Genomic DNA, 16,788 nt, shown 5'->3' on the forward strand with positions numbered 1-16,788 from the left:
AACCCTAACCCACCAGCCTTCTGAAACCACCCCCGGAAGTGATGTAATTTCCGGGAGTGGCTGGACCATTCGGCGATTCTCTTTAGTGTTTGCCCTGTCTACTTTCTCTGCTCTACCTCACCTATATTTTAATTCAACTCCCCCTCTCTTCCCCCAACACCACCACATTACTCCCCTAAAACTGAACGCTAATGTTAACGTGCTGTCTCATGGAGTAATTTACCACCGGATCTAAATAACACGAGGTGAGGTGAGGTGCGGTGCTGTGGCGAGGCGAGGAGTGAAGGAGGCTTTGCTCCGGTTTACCGACTTGGCGTTAGCCTGCGAGCCAGCTAGCTGTTAACATTAGCTTTATCTTATTGATCCTTTTCTGGCCCCAACGAAAAAATGTCACATTCTACATTTACTATAAAGCGTGTTAGTTTTGTGTGTTTTAGGCTCTGCTCTGTTACACATGCACTCATTTGCGTTTGCTTTTATTTTCCATATCAGTAAAGCCCGTGTGGTTGTTAACAATGACTAACCATGACCTGTACTGCATCTGGGTACACGCTAACGTTAGCTAGCGGAGGCTACTCTTGGCTTGTAATTTATTTATTTACGTTTATTGTTACACTTGTCACATTTCAGATGAGCTGGAAGAGATCATGTCGAGAATGTACTTTTGTACTTAATGATTTGTCGGATATAACTGTGGCTACAGAAATGTACATGTCAGGAAAGATTCCACGTTAAGACCTTTAGCTGTCAAATTGTATAACTGCCAAAGCATTAGCCGTTTACTCTCGGGCATGGTGATAATATGCAATCTTCATTTCTTTTCTTGCTGTATGGAACAAATGTTTGTTTGTTTGTTTTTGTTTTTAATATTTACCTGAGTTTATAATTTTACAGTGGCCTGTTGTGACTGTTGGTAAACGTGCCTGTGAAGATTTCTTTGATTCTTGTATCAAATAACATTGAGCTTTTTATTTATTTATTTATTTATTTATAATTCAGTTGTCTTTTGTTGCAGGCAGAGCCTTGCAGTCTTCTACATTTCTAAAACACCCACTCTCCTTTTACAAACCCTCATCATTGTACTGTGAGAATCCTGTTCCAGACTGCAAAGAGTCTTCCTAATCATTAGCCAGAATGTCCCAGCTTCAGTTCCAGTCTCCTGGTAGCCCTGTACCCACTTCTGCTCCTTTACCGCTAGCACAGCCCCAACCTGGCTTCAGCATTCCTTCTGCTACTGGCTCCTTACCTTCAGAAAGTGCCAGTCATCCGCTACGAAGCTCCGCCCTGCCCTCCGCCTCAGCTACGCCCTTCTGTAACCCTACAGGTAGGTGAAAGTTTGTTGTTACCCTACAGCCGTACACTAAAATAGATTAAATGAATTATTTTTTCTGAAGATGCAAAAATCTCATGTTTACACAAGTATTCAGACTCCTTTGTACCTTTGCAGCTATTACAGCCTTAAGTCTTCTTGGGTAAGCTTGACACAGCTGGATTATCAGTAGAGATGCACCGATACTAAATTTCTCTACCGATCACCGATTATTCAGAGTGATATCGGCCGATACTGATAACGATACCGATAGTTCTGCCTTTTATGCCTTCTTTTAAATTAATAATAATTAATTCCACAATTCTGAAAGAAATGTGAATAAAAACTTTATTCTCTCCATTTCAGCAAGTTGTTTCACAGTAACTGGTCTCATAAACAGAAAACACATTACTCAAATTAACATTAACACATGAACTAAATTCTGAAGATTAAAGTAAGATTATTAACTTATTGAATGTTATTAATTCATATTAACATTGACTGAATTCTAAAAAACCTCCTTTAGACTCACATTCACTCTCCACTAATAAAAGCATTTCTACTTCATCATTAAACATCAAACTGGTAATATATAATAAACGTTTTTAATATATTAACATTAACTGGATATGAAATGTACTACTCTACAAATATATTTTTCTGTAGAATATGTACCTTTTTGGAAACTCATCTTCATTTAAATCTTTCAACGGTGTAGTGGTGCTTTAATTCAGCGCGAGCAGCATGGCAACAAAAAATTTAGACTTGCAGAAATTGCTGCAGCGTCCAGTGTAAAAGCACTCATTCGTTAGCATGCAGACTGAAAAAAATACGCACTGCAGTTTTGTCGTCATTCCACACACAGCACAAATTCGATGTGTTTTCCCGCCCTCTTTTGATTGACGGGATATAATTGGCCCTGATAACCGGACGTTTTTAAACTGTTGGCCGATGGCGTGAAAAATTGCCTTCATCGGCCGATACCGATTATTGGCTGTTACATCGGTACATCTCTAATTATCAGTCATCTCCCATAACCTCTCAAGCCTTGTTAGGGTGGAAGGGAATGTTTCTGTATTGCAGTTTTCAGGTCTATATAAGGTAGTATAGTAATATAATACACGGGGTGTCCCAAAAGTCTCTGTACATAGGGAAAATTAACACTTTTTATCAAAACGTCTTCCAAAAATGTTCATACTTTTACTTTTATATATATATATATATATATATAATATAAAAAATTTTTTCCAATCGCTTTTAAGAACGCCTTTGACAAAAGAACATATTGAAATCATTCTCATGGCTGGATCGGAAAGCTGTCATAAGGTTGCGATGGACTTTAACAGGATATATGGCACGCACATCACACACAACACTGCTGGCAAACTTATTAACATATTCAAAAATACTGGAAGTGTTGCGGACGTCCATAAACATCCACTGACGAAGGCACATCCGATGTGGTGCTTGCAAACATAGTCCCCTATGTACGGAGACTTTTGGGACACCCTGGAGTATGGATTAAGAGGTACCTAAAATGACTCTGACGTTTAGCTAGTGCCACCAAAACATGCGCACAAAAGTAACTTTTTCGACGAATAAAAGATTTACATTTTGGTCAGTGAAATGGTGAGTGTTAATCATTGCATTACAAATTTGATGAACGTTAACAAATCTGTGTTGCAAGTCAGCTGCATATTCACAGAATAGGAACCATTTGTATTTATGTAATTACATTCATTGTCTGATGGCACGTCACATGCAACAAGAATGCAGACAAGGTATTGACACTGGAAAGCCGGTGATTGTGTGGAAGTCGTGTTTCACATGTGATTGTGCGTATTGGTGTAGTAGAATAGGATGAAGGGCTGGCCAAGAGAAATTATGGCATCCAACAATGTGGGCACAATCCTACTCAGTGATTAGGGGGGAAAAACCTGTTTTATTCCCAGTTTCTCTCTGAAATGTGCTTGTCGCCAAACATTTTGAAATGACTTGCACAGATATTGCATTTAAACAAATCTTAAATTAATTTATTAGCAGTCCAGCCCCATGATGTAACAGGCCTTTACCTGAGTGAAGATGTTACACTTATGACTTAATTTTTGTTTTGTTTTTCAAAGCTAGACATTTTGTGTATGTATAGTGAAAGCTGTGCGTAACTACAAACAGAACTCTATCAAATGTTCATTTTGTTACATCCCAGAGTTTCCATTAAAAAAATGTTTGTACACACAGATTTGTGCATTCATGTTGTTAATAATTGAGGGCCTAGCCACAACATTCACAGACCTGTAGCTGCTCCTGCATTATCTTATGGGTGACTATCCTATTGGAAAGTGAACCTCATAAATATAGTTTTTCTTTGATCTGTTCGTCTTTCCCTCAAAAACTCTCAGTCCGTGCTGCTGAGAGACATCCCCACAACATGATGCTGGCACCACTGTGCTTCAGCATATGGTGCATAGTTTCTTCCAGATCTCTTCCAGAAGGAACACTTGGCATTCAGACCGAAGAAGTAGCCTTTATTTGTCATATATACATTACAGCACAGTGAAATTCTTTTCTTCGCGTATCCCAGCTTGTTAGGAATCTTGGGTCGAAGCGCAGGGTCAGATGTGATACGTCACACCTGGAGCAGACAGGGTTAAGGGCCTTGCTCAAGGGCCTAACAGTGGCAGGTTGGAGGTTCTGGGGCTTGAACCAAAGCATTCAATGTCGGTCACATTTATAACAGAGGATCTTATTTTTTCTGTGGTCTATAGATGACTTTTAACAAGCCATAAGCTTGCTGCCTTATTTGCTAAGATTGGCTGGATGACCAGCTCTAGGAAGAGTTTCACTGATCATGAGCGTCCATTTAAAGATTTATGGAAGCCTCTGTGTTCTTCAGGACCTTCAAAGCTGCAAAAATTTTCCAGTTCCTTTTCCCAGGTCTATGTTTTGAATCCATCCTGTTTTGGAGGTCTCTGTCCAATTCTTTTTGTGCTGCCATGCACCATCAGCAGTGGGGCTGTATATAGGCAGAGCTATGCCTTTCCAAATCATGTCCAGTAAACTGAATTTACCACAGATGAGCTTTAATCAAGTTCTAGAAACAAGGATGAACAATAGAAACTGGATGCATCTGAACTCAATTTTGAGTATTGTAGTATAGAGTATAAATACTTGTGTGAATGTTATTTTTAAGTTTCTTTTTTTATTGTAAACCTTTTGAAAACCTGAAAAAAGCCATTTATTGTAAGTAAGGTAGCAAAATAAAAAATGAATGCACTGTGAGGTGATTAGTAATATCTCATAGCACTTAATTAAAAAAAAAATATTGATATTAATCTTATGTTGCAGCTTCTAACATGGCAAACCCTAAAGAGAAGACCCCCATGTGTTTGGTGAATGAGTTAGCCCGTTACAATAAGATCCAGCCTGAGTACAAGCTACTCAGCGAGCAAGGACCAGCCCATTCCAAGGTACACTTCTAACTCTTTTATGTTCTATCTCTCTTGCCCCAGTTATATTTATCATGCGCTTTCTTTCTCTCCATGTAGATATTTACCGTACAGTTGACTCTGGGGGAGCAGCACTGGGATGCAGAGGGCACCAGTATAAAGAAAGCTCAGCACTCTGCAGCAGCCTGTGCTCTCACCCAGACCACACTGCCCAAACCCAATAACAGAATCCAGCGACACCAAGGCAGGAACCCAGGTGGGTTCTACAGAGGCCCAGAGTGTATGTTCCGATACTTACATACAACTCCTTTTTTAATTCTTTTGTAAATGTGGATTTTCGGCTATCTTGGAACCATTTAAATGAAGGACTAATAGCCTGCTGCTTTTAAAATGGCCTTTGTTTGATATTGATTTGTACTTGGCTCTCACTGCAATGCCTGTGCTTTATGTATGTATGTGTGTGTGTGTATGTGTGTGTGTGTGTGTATATATATATATATATATATATATATATATATATATATATATATATATATATAAAAAGCACAGGCATTGCAGTGAGAACCAAGTACAAGTCAATATCAAATATATATATATATATATATATATATATATATATATATATATATATATATATAATTACACTATATTATTTTCAATCCTGTTACCTGAAGGTCGGAGACTGTTAGCAGCTCTTTTACTAGTTTTTCTTTTAGCAGACAGCATGACGCACACTGTGGAGCTGAATGCACTTTGTATGAAGTTGGGGAAGAAGCCAATCTATAAACTTATAGACCCATACCAAGGCATGAGACCCACGTTCAACTACAATATCAGAGCACCGGGGCCTTATGCTCGCTCCATGCAACAGTATGTACACCTTGTGCTTTCACTGTATTGATGTTTTCATAAGCCATAGGCTTATTGAGAGTATATAGTTGAGAAGTACATAATAAGTACATAAAGGCCTAGCCATTTGTTAACCTGGGAATATAAAACTGTGTGTTACTGTGTGCAAAATGCACAAAATGAATCAACTACACTCTACCTCTGGCTTTTTCCTGACCAGGTATTACTACCCATTTCCTCCGGTGGCACCGGTGCTGTATCATATGGAGCTATCCATTGGAGGGCAGCAGTTCCATGGAAAGGGCCGCACACGCCAGGCGGCTAAACATGATGCTGCTGCAAAAGCTATCAAATTACTGCAGAAAGAGCCACTGTTACAGCAGCTAGTTGAGGTAGGTCATTATGACCATGACTTAGGGCTGCACGATTATGGCCAAAATGATAATCCCGATTAGTTTGATCAATTTTGAGATCTCGATTATTTATCACGATTATTCATTAATTTTAGGGACAACATATTTTTATTGCACTTTCACATTTAAATAAACAGACCGCTGCTTTCACCTCCATGTTGTGCTACATTCCTGCTAATGTACAAATCTTTGCATCAAATTAGACTGATCCTTAAAGTGCATCATCTCGTAGAAGCAAAATATAAATAAAATTGTACCCAAAATATAGGATAAGTAAAAATAAAAATGCCATCAACCAAATGAAAATATGTGATCAAATATAACAATATGCAACCAAATGAAAACAATTCAGGCGAATGCAGAAAAGGCAATAACAGTGTTTACAGGAGGAGGAGCACAGTTGAAGTTTTTTTTAATGTTATTTTATTTATTTTTTTTTAGAGATGGTAACAATAATGTGCCACAATATAACACACAAGTAGGCATGAGAAAAATTGAGCATTCAATTATGACAGAATTTAGGAACATAGTGTGAGCCATGATTAAGTAATTTACCTTCTGATAAACTAAATTTAATATTTTCAGTTAATTTTACAGACTGTATGCAAAAAACAACTGTTAACCTGTTCCACCTTGTAAACAAATACAATAAACATCAATGTTCAGTGTTTTAAGTCTGCTCCTCTTAAATATATTTAAAGCTACACTATTATTTCCACTGTCATGGTTCTGGACTGGAGTCAGTTCTTGAACCGCTCTGTGTATATTGTGTATATATCTGAATAATCTCATATAGGATGTGATTGGGTGAGTTCATTTACCCGTCAGATGCAAAGCGCTTTAGTTTAATGGTGTTCATTAGGGATGCTCCGATCAGGATTTTTACGACTGAAACCGATCCAGATACCAATCTTTTTTTTTTTTTTTTTTTTTTTTTTAAACTTTAATCAGGAGGTTTATCATAAACAGCTAAATGTAAGCTCTCTGCTCATGGTCACTTTTAACTGAATTAAAATAATAGCAATATAGAATAGCAATGAGAAATACTGTTGGTTACTTGATAAATAAACAAGCATAAAATATTTATTTTTAAATATCTTAAACAATAAATAGTCCTAATTAAAAGTAGATTAACACAAGCATGATCCATATTAGGAAAAGGTTAATAGCTTTTTAAGGAAATAGTGAACTAACCTCAATGTCAAATTGATATGAAATGCAACCCATAGTAATTAAACATTATTTCATTTCTCATTTTATTTATATTTTATGAAGTTATTATAATATCTATTTTTTGTCTATATTTGTAGATGCATTTTGGACTTCCTGCAGTTTTTATTCCGATTGTATTGTACAACTCCGAACAGGTCACTCGCACCGGTGTGAATAAATATTTATTCAGTCGCAAACGAGAATGAAATGGTCACACTGTAGAGCCCTGAGTTTATGTGCAATGTTTTTTCCTGTTCGGTGTGATGAGGTTTAATGTCCCCGACAACCTCTATAGTGCCATTTAGCATCATGATTTCCCCTCGCACAAGCACTGGAGCTCGCAGCAAAACTGGCTGCTCAAACGCTAAAACGCAAACCCCATTTCCAGGTTTGGCATTACAAAATGACGTCATCCCTGCGCCGCTCTATGTGATTGGCTGTAAGTGTAGGAAGCGCTTGATTTGAGTGGAGAAAATAGCGGAGTTTTCTATGAGCAGAGGGCGAACTTAAACATCAATATCGCAGTCAATCATGTTAATTTAATCGTGGGCAGTCAAAATCGTAATCGCGATCGATATTCGATTAACTCTGCAGCCCTACCATGAAGTACTGAATTTGGTTGACCTCCTCTTTTGCCCATGTACCATGTGTGAAACTGGAAGTAGTGTCAGTGACTGATTGGTCAAACATAATTGTCACAGAATCGTCTATAATAGTTTTTTTTTTTTCTTTTCTGGACAGTATGGCACAGTAGTAGTATCTTAAGTAGTAGTATTAGTGAGTAAAGTTTATTTTTTATTTTAATTCTATGTATTTACCCACAGTTATGTGGGTTATATCTTATAATCACTATCTTATAATGGATATTTGGAATATTTATCATAGACATTTCTTACCTGTGATCCATGTAAATTCTGCCATAAAACTGAAATGTTTAGTTTAGTCGTCATTAAAAGTCTGTTATTAGAGATGTACTATTCTCTGTAACGATTAACTCTTTTCTTATATACACGGTTTATTTCTTTTTATGCATAGATGAAAAAAGAACCAGAAGAAGAAAACCTCAACAAATCTGAGATCAGCCAAGTGTTTGAGATTGCACTGAAGCGGAACATGCCTGTGAACTTTGAGGTACACCGCAACCTTCAGTTTTCCCATAAATGTTTAGAACCGTATAATTTGTGATGTGATGGCATTACATTACAAATAAATGTCACATTGTCAACTATGTATCCCATTTCTGTTCACACAAAATTAAATCCACATTAAATCCCTTCTGATCAGGTGCTGAAGGAGGCAGGACCACCTCATATGAAGAGCTTTGTGGTGAAAGTGAGTGTGGGAGAGTTCAGTGGAGAAGGGGAGGGCAAGAGCAAGAAGATCGCCAAGAAGCTAGCTGCCATTGCTGTTCTGGAGGAGCTGCGGAAGTTGCCACAACTACCAGTCACGGACAAGATGCCACCTCGTATTAAAAAGAAAACCAAATCCATTATAAAGGTGTTGTAATTTTGTTACAAAAATATCCACATTGGTGTCATTTTATTATATATATATATATATATATATATATATATATATATATATATATATATATATATATATATATACACATTTTTTTTTTTTTTATTTGTACATTTTATTCAGAATTCTGTGTTCATTTAATGGTATTTTCCTATTGATAACATCACCTAAAAGTTACATGAATTGAATCAACAGATGTTTTTATCTTTTGCATCTCTGTTGAACATTACATGTATTTTAAGGTTCATTTATACAGTGTCTAATGACAGTGCATTACTTTACTTTTTATGTCTTATTTAGGCCATGAACATGCAATACTCAAACTCGCAAGCGGCTAACTTTGAGCAGTTAGTTTAAGTGTTAATGGAGATCGTTAAGAGTAAATGGGAGGCAAGACCTAAAATTGATAATATTGATAGAATTTCTAAACTGAACTTCATAATGCAGAAAAGGTCATTAGAGGCAAAGGGGGGAGGGGGGAAGGGGGGGTCTAAATTTATATCACATTAAGAAATATAATTTTGGCTGTTTTTCTGATAATACCTTGACCTACACTGTTTGACCTTTTTGTTATTAGTAATGAAAGAACATCTGTAACATCTGAAACTCCCTAGTTGCTGAGTAGCAAAACTACTATAGATGATCAGAATACTGTGAATCATCTTTATTGATTTTGTGTTGTGATCTTTCATGTTTTTTGTTGTATCCTCATGGCTTAAAGTGACTTGCTCCAACATAAAACAGATAAAAGAATCATTTACTACATGAATTGAAATGACTATAGTTTACTAAATTTAACATGTACACAGTTACATTTGGGATGATGTTTTAGCTAGTGTAAATGTACAGGCTATTCTCAGAGGTTTGTGAGCTACGAAGTTAATTTCAACCCTTTATATGCTGTATAAGTGTTAGCATGTTTTTTTCTTCTCTTGAAGATGGAAGAAGGTAAATAAAAGTACTCCGTTTGTTTTTAGCTGCAGACCAGTCCAGAATATGGGCAAGGAATAAACCCAATCAGCAGACTGGCTCAGATACAGCAGGCTAAGAAAGAGAAAGAGCCTGAGTACATCCTAGTGACTGAGAGAGGACTACCTCGACGTAGGGAGTTTGTCATGCAGGTTTGTCAGGCATTCTTCTTTGGTCATAAAAAAAGTTTCATTTAATGTTATGGGATAGTTTATCAAGCTGTCTCTATCAGGTGTCAGTCATTGGTCAGACTGCAGAAGGTATGGGTCCAAGTAAAAAGGTTGCCAAGAGGAATGCAGCAGAGAAGATGCTGGAGTTCTTGGGATTTAAAGTGCCTCAACCTCAGCCTCCCAAACCAGCACTGAAAACAGAAGAGAAGGTTCACTCAAACATTTATGTGCTTTTATTTGTGTGTCAGATTCCTTCCTACATCTAATACAGAGTGACCTAGGGAATGCTGTAAGAATAGGGCAAATGTTACAGAAAAAACACTGACGTTGTGGACAGGGACAGATATTATTCAGCTATGTTTTCTGGTGGCTAGTTTTAGCTGTGTTGCTTTGTAGTGCGTTTTATTTGAGGTCTTGTTAGTCTTTTGTACCTTGTACAAAAACTTACTTTTCTTTTGTACCTATTGTAAAGCCTCCTCTGAAAAAACCTGGAGATGGACGTAAAGTGACCTTTTTTGAGCCGGGCTCCGTGGAGGAGGTGGGTCTGGGTAAGTGTCATAAAACGAAGCGCAAACTTTTAAAATGCGTCCACATGTGCTGTGACAATCCAGTTATGTATTGCGAAATTCAGTCCTACTTTAGGGAGCCACATTTGTTGTTCTCTACTAAAAGCTTTATTAAGAAAGTATCCTCCTAAACATTTTCAAAATTCTACAAGGTGCTCTCTTTGTAGTTCCAAAGGAGGAGGATTACCGTGTGCCCTTCCACAGCCATCAGCAGCTTCCTGCTGGCATTCTACCCATGGTTCCTGAGGTGGCACAAGCAGTTGGTGCCAGCCAGGGACCCCATACCAAGGACTACGGCCGCCCCAACCAGGCCAAGGCTTCACTGACAGCAACGATTGCCAACGAGCTGCTGTACGCTGGTATTTCCCCAACAGCTGAAGGCATATTGAAAGGAAGTAAAAACCTAGCAATGAGACCCCATGGCCCCTTCACTAAACCGTCTGAACAGCTTGGATACCTGGCCACCGTACAAGGCCTACAGGTACTCTGTTAACAGCAACATATAGATTCATTCGAAAAACTAGAGGCTGCTTCAACAGACTAAGAAAATAACATACTCATTGTTGTACTTTGCCACCACAGGTAGAATACAAGGACTTTCCAAAAAACAACAAGAACGAATTTGTGTCTCTAATCAACTGCTCTTCTCAGCCGCCTCTTATAAGCCATGGTATCGGGAAGGACGTGGAGTCCTGTCACGACATGGTGAGTATGACATCGTACTTGCATTCCTTCAAATTTATTTTTTAAATAAATATTGGTTTATACTACAATGGTTTATTTCGAAAAAATGCACTTTGCATGCGATGACTCATGGCACCCAACCCATCATATGATTCATGTTATTAACTTAATTTTATATATATTATGTAATTAATTATCTACCACCAGCAGCAAATATTGTTTTATCTACTTAAACATTTTAAAGCTTGGTTGTCATTTAATAGCTTGGTAGTTTCTAGTCGTCAAGCTGTTTTCCTGTGTTGGAGTTGAGAAACACGGGTAGTATTCCATCTGGAACCTTGAACTTGGCAACCAGGGAGGCAAATCCACACAAATGAAAAGCTATATTAACAAAACATTTTTTGTAGTGAACTTTCCTCCTGCTGAGAGTATTTAAGTTCATTTGAAACTAAGCAATTTAATGCAGGCATAGAATTTTTTAAAACTTTAACATGCTACTTTCTTCCACAGGCTGCATTCAACATATTGAAGCTGCTCTCAGAGTTGGACCAACAGTCCAGTGAACGGCCAGCCAATGGACCAATTTCTGGGTCAGTCTGCTGGGTTAGAAGGTTTTGAGTGAGAAAAGGATGCCATGCACCACTTTGTTCATTTCTAATAGATATTAAGTTGACTCAAGATGTCCAAGAAAAAGATCAATTAAAACCATTTATCTGCTTACTAAATGTAACTGTTTAGATGTAGTAGTGTATATTATATCATGGTCTGTCCGAATACTCTATTCTGATTGGCTGGAAGGTGTGCGTTAAAACCGTATATACCGCAGATAGTTCCAGTCAGTTTAATTACCGTTCTAAGTTGATGCGCGGCCTATAAACAACTGTAACCATAGTAACATACAGAGAAACTCACAGCTTCATTATTAGTAGAGACGTGGCACAGACACAGGTAATTCAGACATGCACAATCTCTCTGTCTCTCTCGCTCTCTCTCTCTCTCTCTCTGTCTCTCTTGCTCTCTAATAACTTTAATATAATTCATTAAAATAAATGTAATTATTGCATTACTTTATCTCTGTGTAAGATTTAAAGCAGGCAGAATTCTAGATCTAAGTAAAGTTTACCGTTATGTTTTTTTAACTTGTCAGTGCTGGCAAGTGACCATGGTGTAAGCGGGATAATCCACGGCTCGGTGTGTTAGACAATTTTAATGCACTCCGCGGAAGTTCTTTTCCTCCACATCGTGCATTAAAATCATGTAACGCACACCTAGCCGTGGATTATCCCTTACATAAAGGGAAGGTGTTACTGTAAGCTGCAGCTGAATAATAAAAAAAAGTTTTACTAAATTTCCACCTTTTGTTTTTATGTAGGTGCGGCAAACAAGACCTTGAAGGTGACACGTTGCTCAAACCAGCTAACTCAAGTACCATGGGAAAAACTCTGGACGGCGCTGTGTAGAATATTTGATTGGTGGTGCCATTTTGGAAACACTAGAGAAAAGACACGGGCAGAGTTTTGATTGGCTGCGTTCAAAAGCCTTGTTCACACAGAATTTTAACCTTTCTAAAATGTTGCAGTTTCACAGATCTAAACAAGGTTAACCGAGAAATTTCTTCTACTTGATGTTTAATTGTACTCATAGTTGTTTTGCTTCATCATATCCAGTGGTGTTTTTTGTTTGTTTGTTTTTGATTGCAAAAATGATGTGAACTGTAACTTGAATAGACAGCTTTTTCTTCTTTGTTAAAAAGTAAGCCATTCTAATGTTGTATTTCTTTTTTAATGCTTCATTACGAGCACGTATAGATGATGTGCAGCTATTGTGATGTGCAGTATGAAACGCTAGGAGGATATGATGAAGCTAAGGCAAGAGCGCTCTGTCATATTGGATTTTCTCCAGTGCTTTTAAGGTGGCAACCATAAAAGCATTAATTTGCATTTCCATGTAGGACTGGGAAAATATTTTCTTAATCTCTGTTTGATGTATGGTGGTGTCCTGTGATATGTGTGTGTGTGGGGGTGTGTGAGAGAGAGATGGAGAGAGAGAGCGTTTGCGTGAGGGTTGTTAGGGTGTCCAGTTGTTGTGGTTAAAGCACGGCTCATAACCCTCTCCTACAGTCAAAATCATGCATTCTGTCCCTCAGTGTAAACTGTTTTTCTGCCAGTTGGTTCCCATTTTTTCCCTCATGGAATGCAAGTAAAATTCTATTCTAAAATTGGTCTCTTGTTGTATTCATGTGCAGATCACAGGAGAAATGAGGAGGAACAGGAAATTGTGAAAGAATGTTCTGTTTAATAACAGCTGGTGTCAACGGTGTCATCAAAGTTTTTGACGCAGTCCTTTGGGTGATTTAGTCAATAACTCGCTAGGATTTGTCCCAGTCTCAGTCTGAAATCTGTTGAAATCTGTCAGTTTTCAGAATATGCGGTTTTGTCACTCCACCATGCCACCACACCAGTGTTACCCTCCACTTTCCTCAAGTTCTTCATCACACTCATGTAGCATACACAGAATACTAGAGATTAAATAGATAGACATACCATTCAAGTTTTGTGATCAGCCAATGCAAAACCTGTCACTACCTGCTGAAAACAATTGTCCAATATTAGGCCATGTTTTTCAACCAATTAAATGAGCCATGGCAAGCCAGTTACAGACTAGCAGATGGAAGTAGCATACAGAGTGACCGAGCTGCAAGAAAGTTTGTGAAGCCTTTCCAATTTTCTGTATTTTTGCATTAATTTGACCTGAATTGTGATCAGATCTTCAGCTAAGGCCTAAAACTAGATAAAGAGAACCCAATTAAATAAATGAGGCAAAAACACTATAGTTCTTACATTTATTTATCAGTCTACAGGATGTAGACTTTTTTTTTGTGGATTTTTGTGGCCAAAAACGCTTTATTTTGCTGTGGATTTTTTCAATATTTGCAAGGCTTTTGAGCTTTCCTTGTGAAAACTACTTGAACTGGCAAAACTGCAATTGCAAAAAATGTCTTTCGCAGTGAAGCTTGTTGGTAAATGAGACCATTTAGCTGTATTCATGTTTAACGCACGTGAATGGAAGAGGGCCTTGGCTGAATGTGTGTTGTGATGCGGTCACATGACATGTCTTGGCCCAAATCTGTGGCTTTTTTTTTTTTAAATTGCAAGCTCTTCCGAATATTGTGGACTTTGCTTGATTTTGCATTAATTTACAATTTGTTCAGCAAACGTATCCAACATTAAATAACTTTGTCTGAAAAATTATGTGAACCTCCAGGATTGAGTTAATTTAAAGGGGTAATTGAAGTCATGTATTTTAACCAAGGGGATGGCAATCAGGTGTGAGTTCAGAAGGCCCTCCCATGTTTCAAGAGCATAAACTTGGGTCTTCACTATCACAAGTTATAGTGTTATAATATAGTAACTGAAAATAATTATGCTTTACAACCATGGTGAGCAGAAAAGCACATCAGCATGCATAAATCCACTAACTGCTGTTTTGAGAGTGCACCCCTAAAATATTATTGCCATGGCCTGGGCTATATATATATATATATATATATATATATATATATATATATATATATATATATATATTTTTATACAGGTTATTACTCAAAATACATCTCAAGTGTAAACAATATTACTATAAATTAAATGGTGCTATAACGGATTTAATTCAACCTACAGATGAAATGTCACAATGTTTCCGAGGTATGCACCTCTCTGTCAACCTCTCTGAAGAACACGGTGGACTACAGGACTGCACACTAATGCATCTCTGCATGTCACCTTGATCAAACTGGATATTAAATAATGGAGCAGAGAGCTGGTGAGTATTATGATCCGTCTGGACAATGCCTCCAGTCACTCACTAAGTGTGGCTGTGATATTTTTGGACATAGTTTTTGATCATAACCTATGATCCCTCCGTTCTGTCTTTACGAGCTCGAGTTCTGTGTTTCCCAAAAAGTTTTTGCAAATGACCCCAAATGGAATTTTCTGTCACTCCAAGCCTTGACCACTCTACAATTTTTAAAATGACAGATTTTGATAGAGGACTACTGTAACATTTGAACATTTTATTATACTGGTAACCCACACAATGGTGCAAAAAACACTGAGTGAGTGACAGTTCTGTCGGTGGAAACACTCTTGATAAGAGAGGTCAGAAGTAATGGCCAGATAGGTTCGAACTGCCAGGGAAAATATAGTAGCCCAAAATAATCATGCTTTACAGAAAAGCATCTCAGCATGCACAAAAAAATCTAACCTTGAGGTTGATGAACCACAACAGCAAAAGACCACATTGGGTTCCACTCCTGTGAGCCAAAAACAGAAATCTGAGGCTATCATGGGCAGAGAGCCATCCAAACTGGACAGTTGAAGATTAGAGAAGAAGAAGAAAAGTCTTTTACTGTTCACTTTAGATGACTCTGTGCCCTTGATAGTCTCAGATTTCTGTTCTTGGCTGACAGGATTGGAAACTGATGTGGTCTTTTGCTGTTGTAGCCCTCCATCTCAATGTTTCATGTGTTGTAAGTTCTGTGATTCTTTTCAGCTCACCACAGTTGTAAAGAGTGCTTATTTTAGTTACTATAGACTTCCTGTCATCTCAGACTAGTCTGGTAATTCTCCTTTGTTCTCTCTTATCAACCTGCAGACCCTGATTACATAACTTCATGAATGTGCAGGTGTAAGGGTGTTCCTAATAAAGTGGACGGTGAGGGTACAATGTATTGTCTAAATTGGTGAAGAAAAACAAACAAACAATGCCCCACTAGAGGGCACAGTGACACAATTCTCTGACATGTAGGGGATTTATAAAACCAGATTCCATAAAATTATTTAAATCCAGACTCACATGTAAGAATGTTAAGATAATTCTAATAAATAAATAAATAGTGGTTGTTGAATTTTAATGCTCCTTTGACTATCACTCCATGGCTTGTTAATGGCTTGTTAATGAAAACATGAAATTGTTTAATCAAAACCAAATTAACCATCAAAATTAAACACTAGAGAGTCCTTATTAGTCCATATGAATAATTCTTGAACATTTTGGGACAAGTCAGAAGAAACAGTGCTTTGGGATTATGAAAAGCTTGCAGAACTGCTTTGAGAAAGGCTTCATAGATTATAAGGCATTAATGTGCTTCCTCCTTCTTTTGGAAGGTTCTCTCTGCAGTGCAGAGGGGTTTTGGAGACACATTCTTTGTCAAGATTCCTGCTCTTGCCCTCCTGTATACAGCTTTCTCTTTATCTAATTCAGAATAAATAACAACAACAACAACAACATTGGTAGTAGTAGTAGTAGTAGTAGTAGTAGTGGAGTCACGGCGGGTGGCATTGCTTCTACTCAGCTCCAGGGTCTCTGGTTCGATCCTGAGCTCAGGTTAGTGTCTGTGCAGAATTTCTGTGCATATTCTTCCTGTGTCCACGTGGGTTTCTTCTGGGTTCTCTGGTTTCCTCCTACTTCTGAAAAAGCTTGCCAGAAGGTACATGTGACTAAGATAAATTACGCTCCGCAACGGACTGCTGTCAAATATGTGGAGAATTCTCCTGCAAAACGCTCAGTGTTCCTGGGATCGGCTTCAGATCCATTGTGAACCTAACCAGAACTAAAGTGATTGCTGAAAGTGTGAATGACTAATAGTAATCT

At 37.8% G+C, this 16,788-nt stretch overlaps 1 protein-coding gene across 10 annotated transcripts; it reads left to right on the forward strand.

Annotated features, from left to right (window-relative positions):
• The first annotated feature begins 39 nt into the window (after positions 1-39).
• stau1 (staufen double-stranded RNA binding protein 1) lies at positions 40-13,357 on the forward strand. 10 transcript variants are annotated; one of them, XM_053636281.1, is made up of 15 exons: positions 41-245; positions 1,000-1,324; positions 4,655-4,776; positions 4,855-5,035; positions 5,472-5,625; positions 5,825-5,996; positions 8,265-8,360; positions 8,514-8,726; positions 9,728-9,871; positions 9,952-10,098; positions 10,362-10,437; positions 10,608-10,936; positions 11,038-11,160; positions 11,650-11,729; positions 12,512-13,357. In XM_053636281.1, exons 2-15 carry the CDS (start codon positions 1,135-1,137, stop codon positions 12,597-12,599), a joined length of 2,115 nt encoding a protein of 704 aa, XP_053492256.1. In that variant the 5' UTR covers positions 41-245; positions 1,000-1,134; the 3' UTR covers positions 12,600-13,357. The 10 variants fall into 10 exon arrangements, with proteins under 10 accessions (XP_053492262.1, XP_053492256.1, XP_053492255.1 ...); XM_053636280.1 differs by having other exon boundaries at positions 1,016-1,324; XM_053636282.1 differs by having other exon boundaries at positions 1,016-1,324; positions 5,475-5,625.
• Positions 13,358-16,788: the final 3,431 nt, after the last annotated feature.

The sequence above is a fragment of the Ictalurus furcatus genome, chromosome 11, assembly GCF_023375685.1.
Source record: "Ictalurus furcatus strain D&B chromosome 11, Billie_1.0, whole genome shotgun sequence".
Classification (NCBI taxonomy): domain Eukaryota; kingdom Metazoa; phylum Chordata; class Actinopteri; order Siluriformes; family Ictaluridae; genus Ictalurus; species Ictalurus furcatus.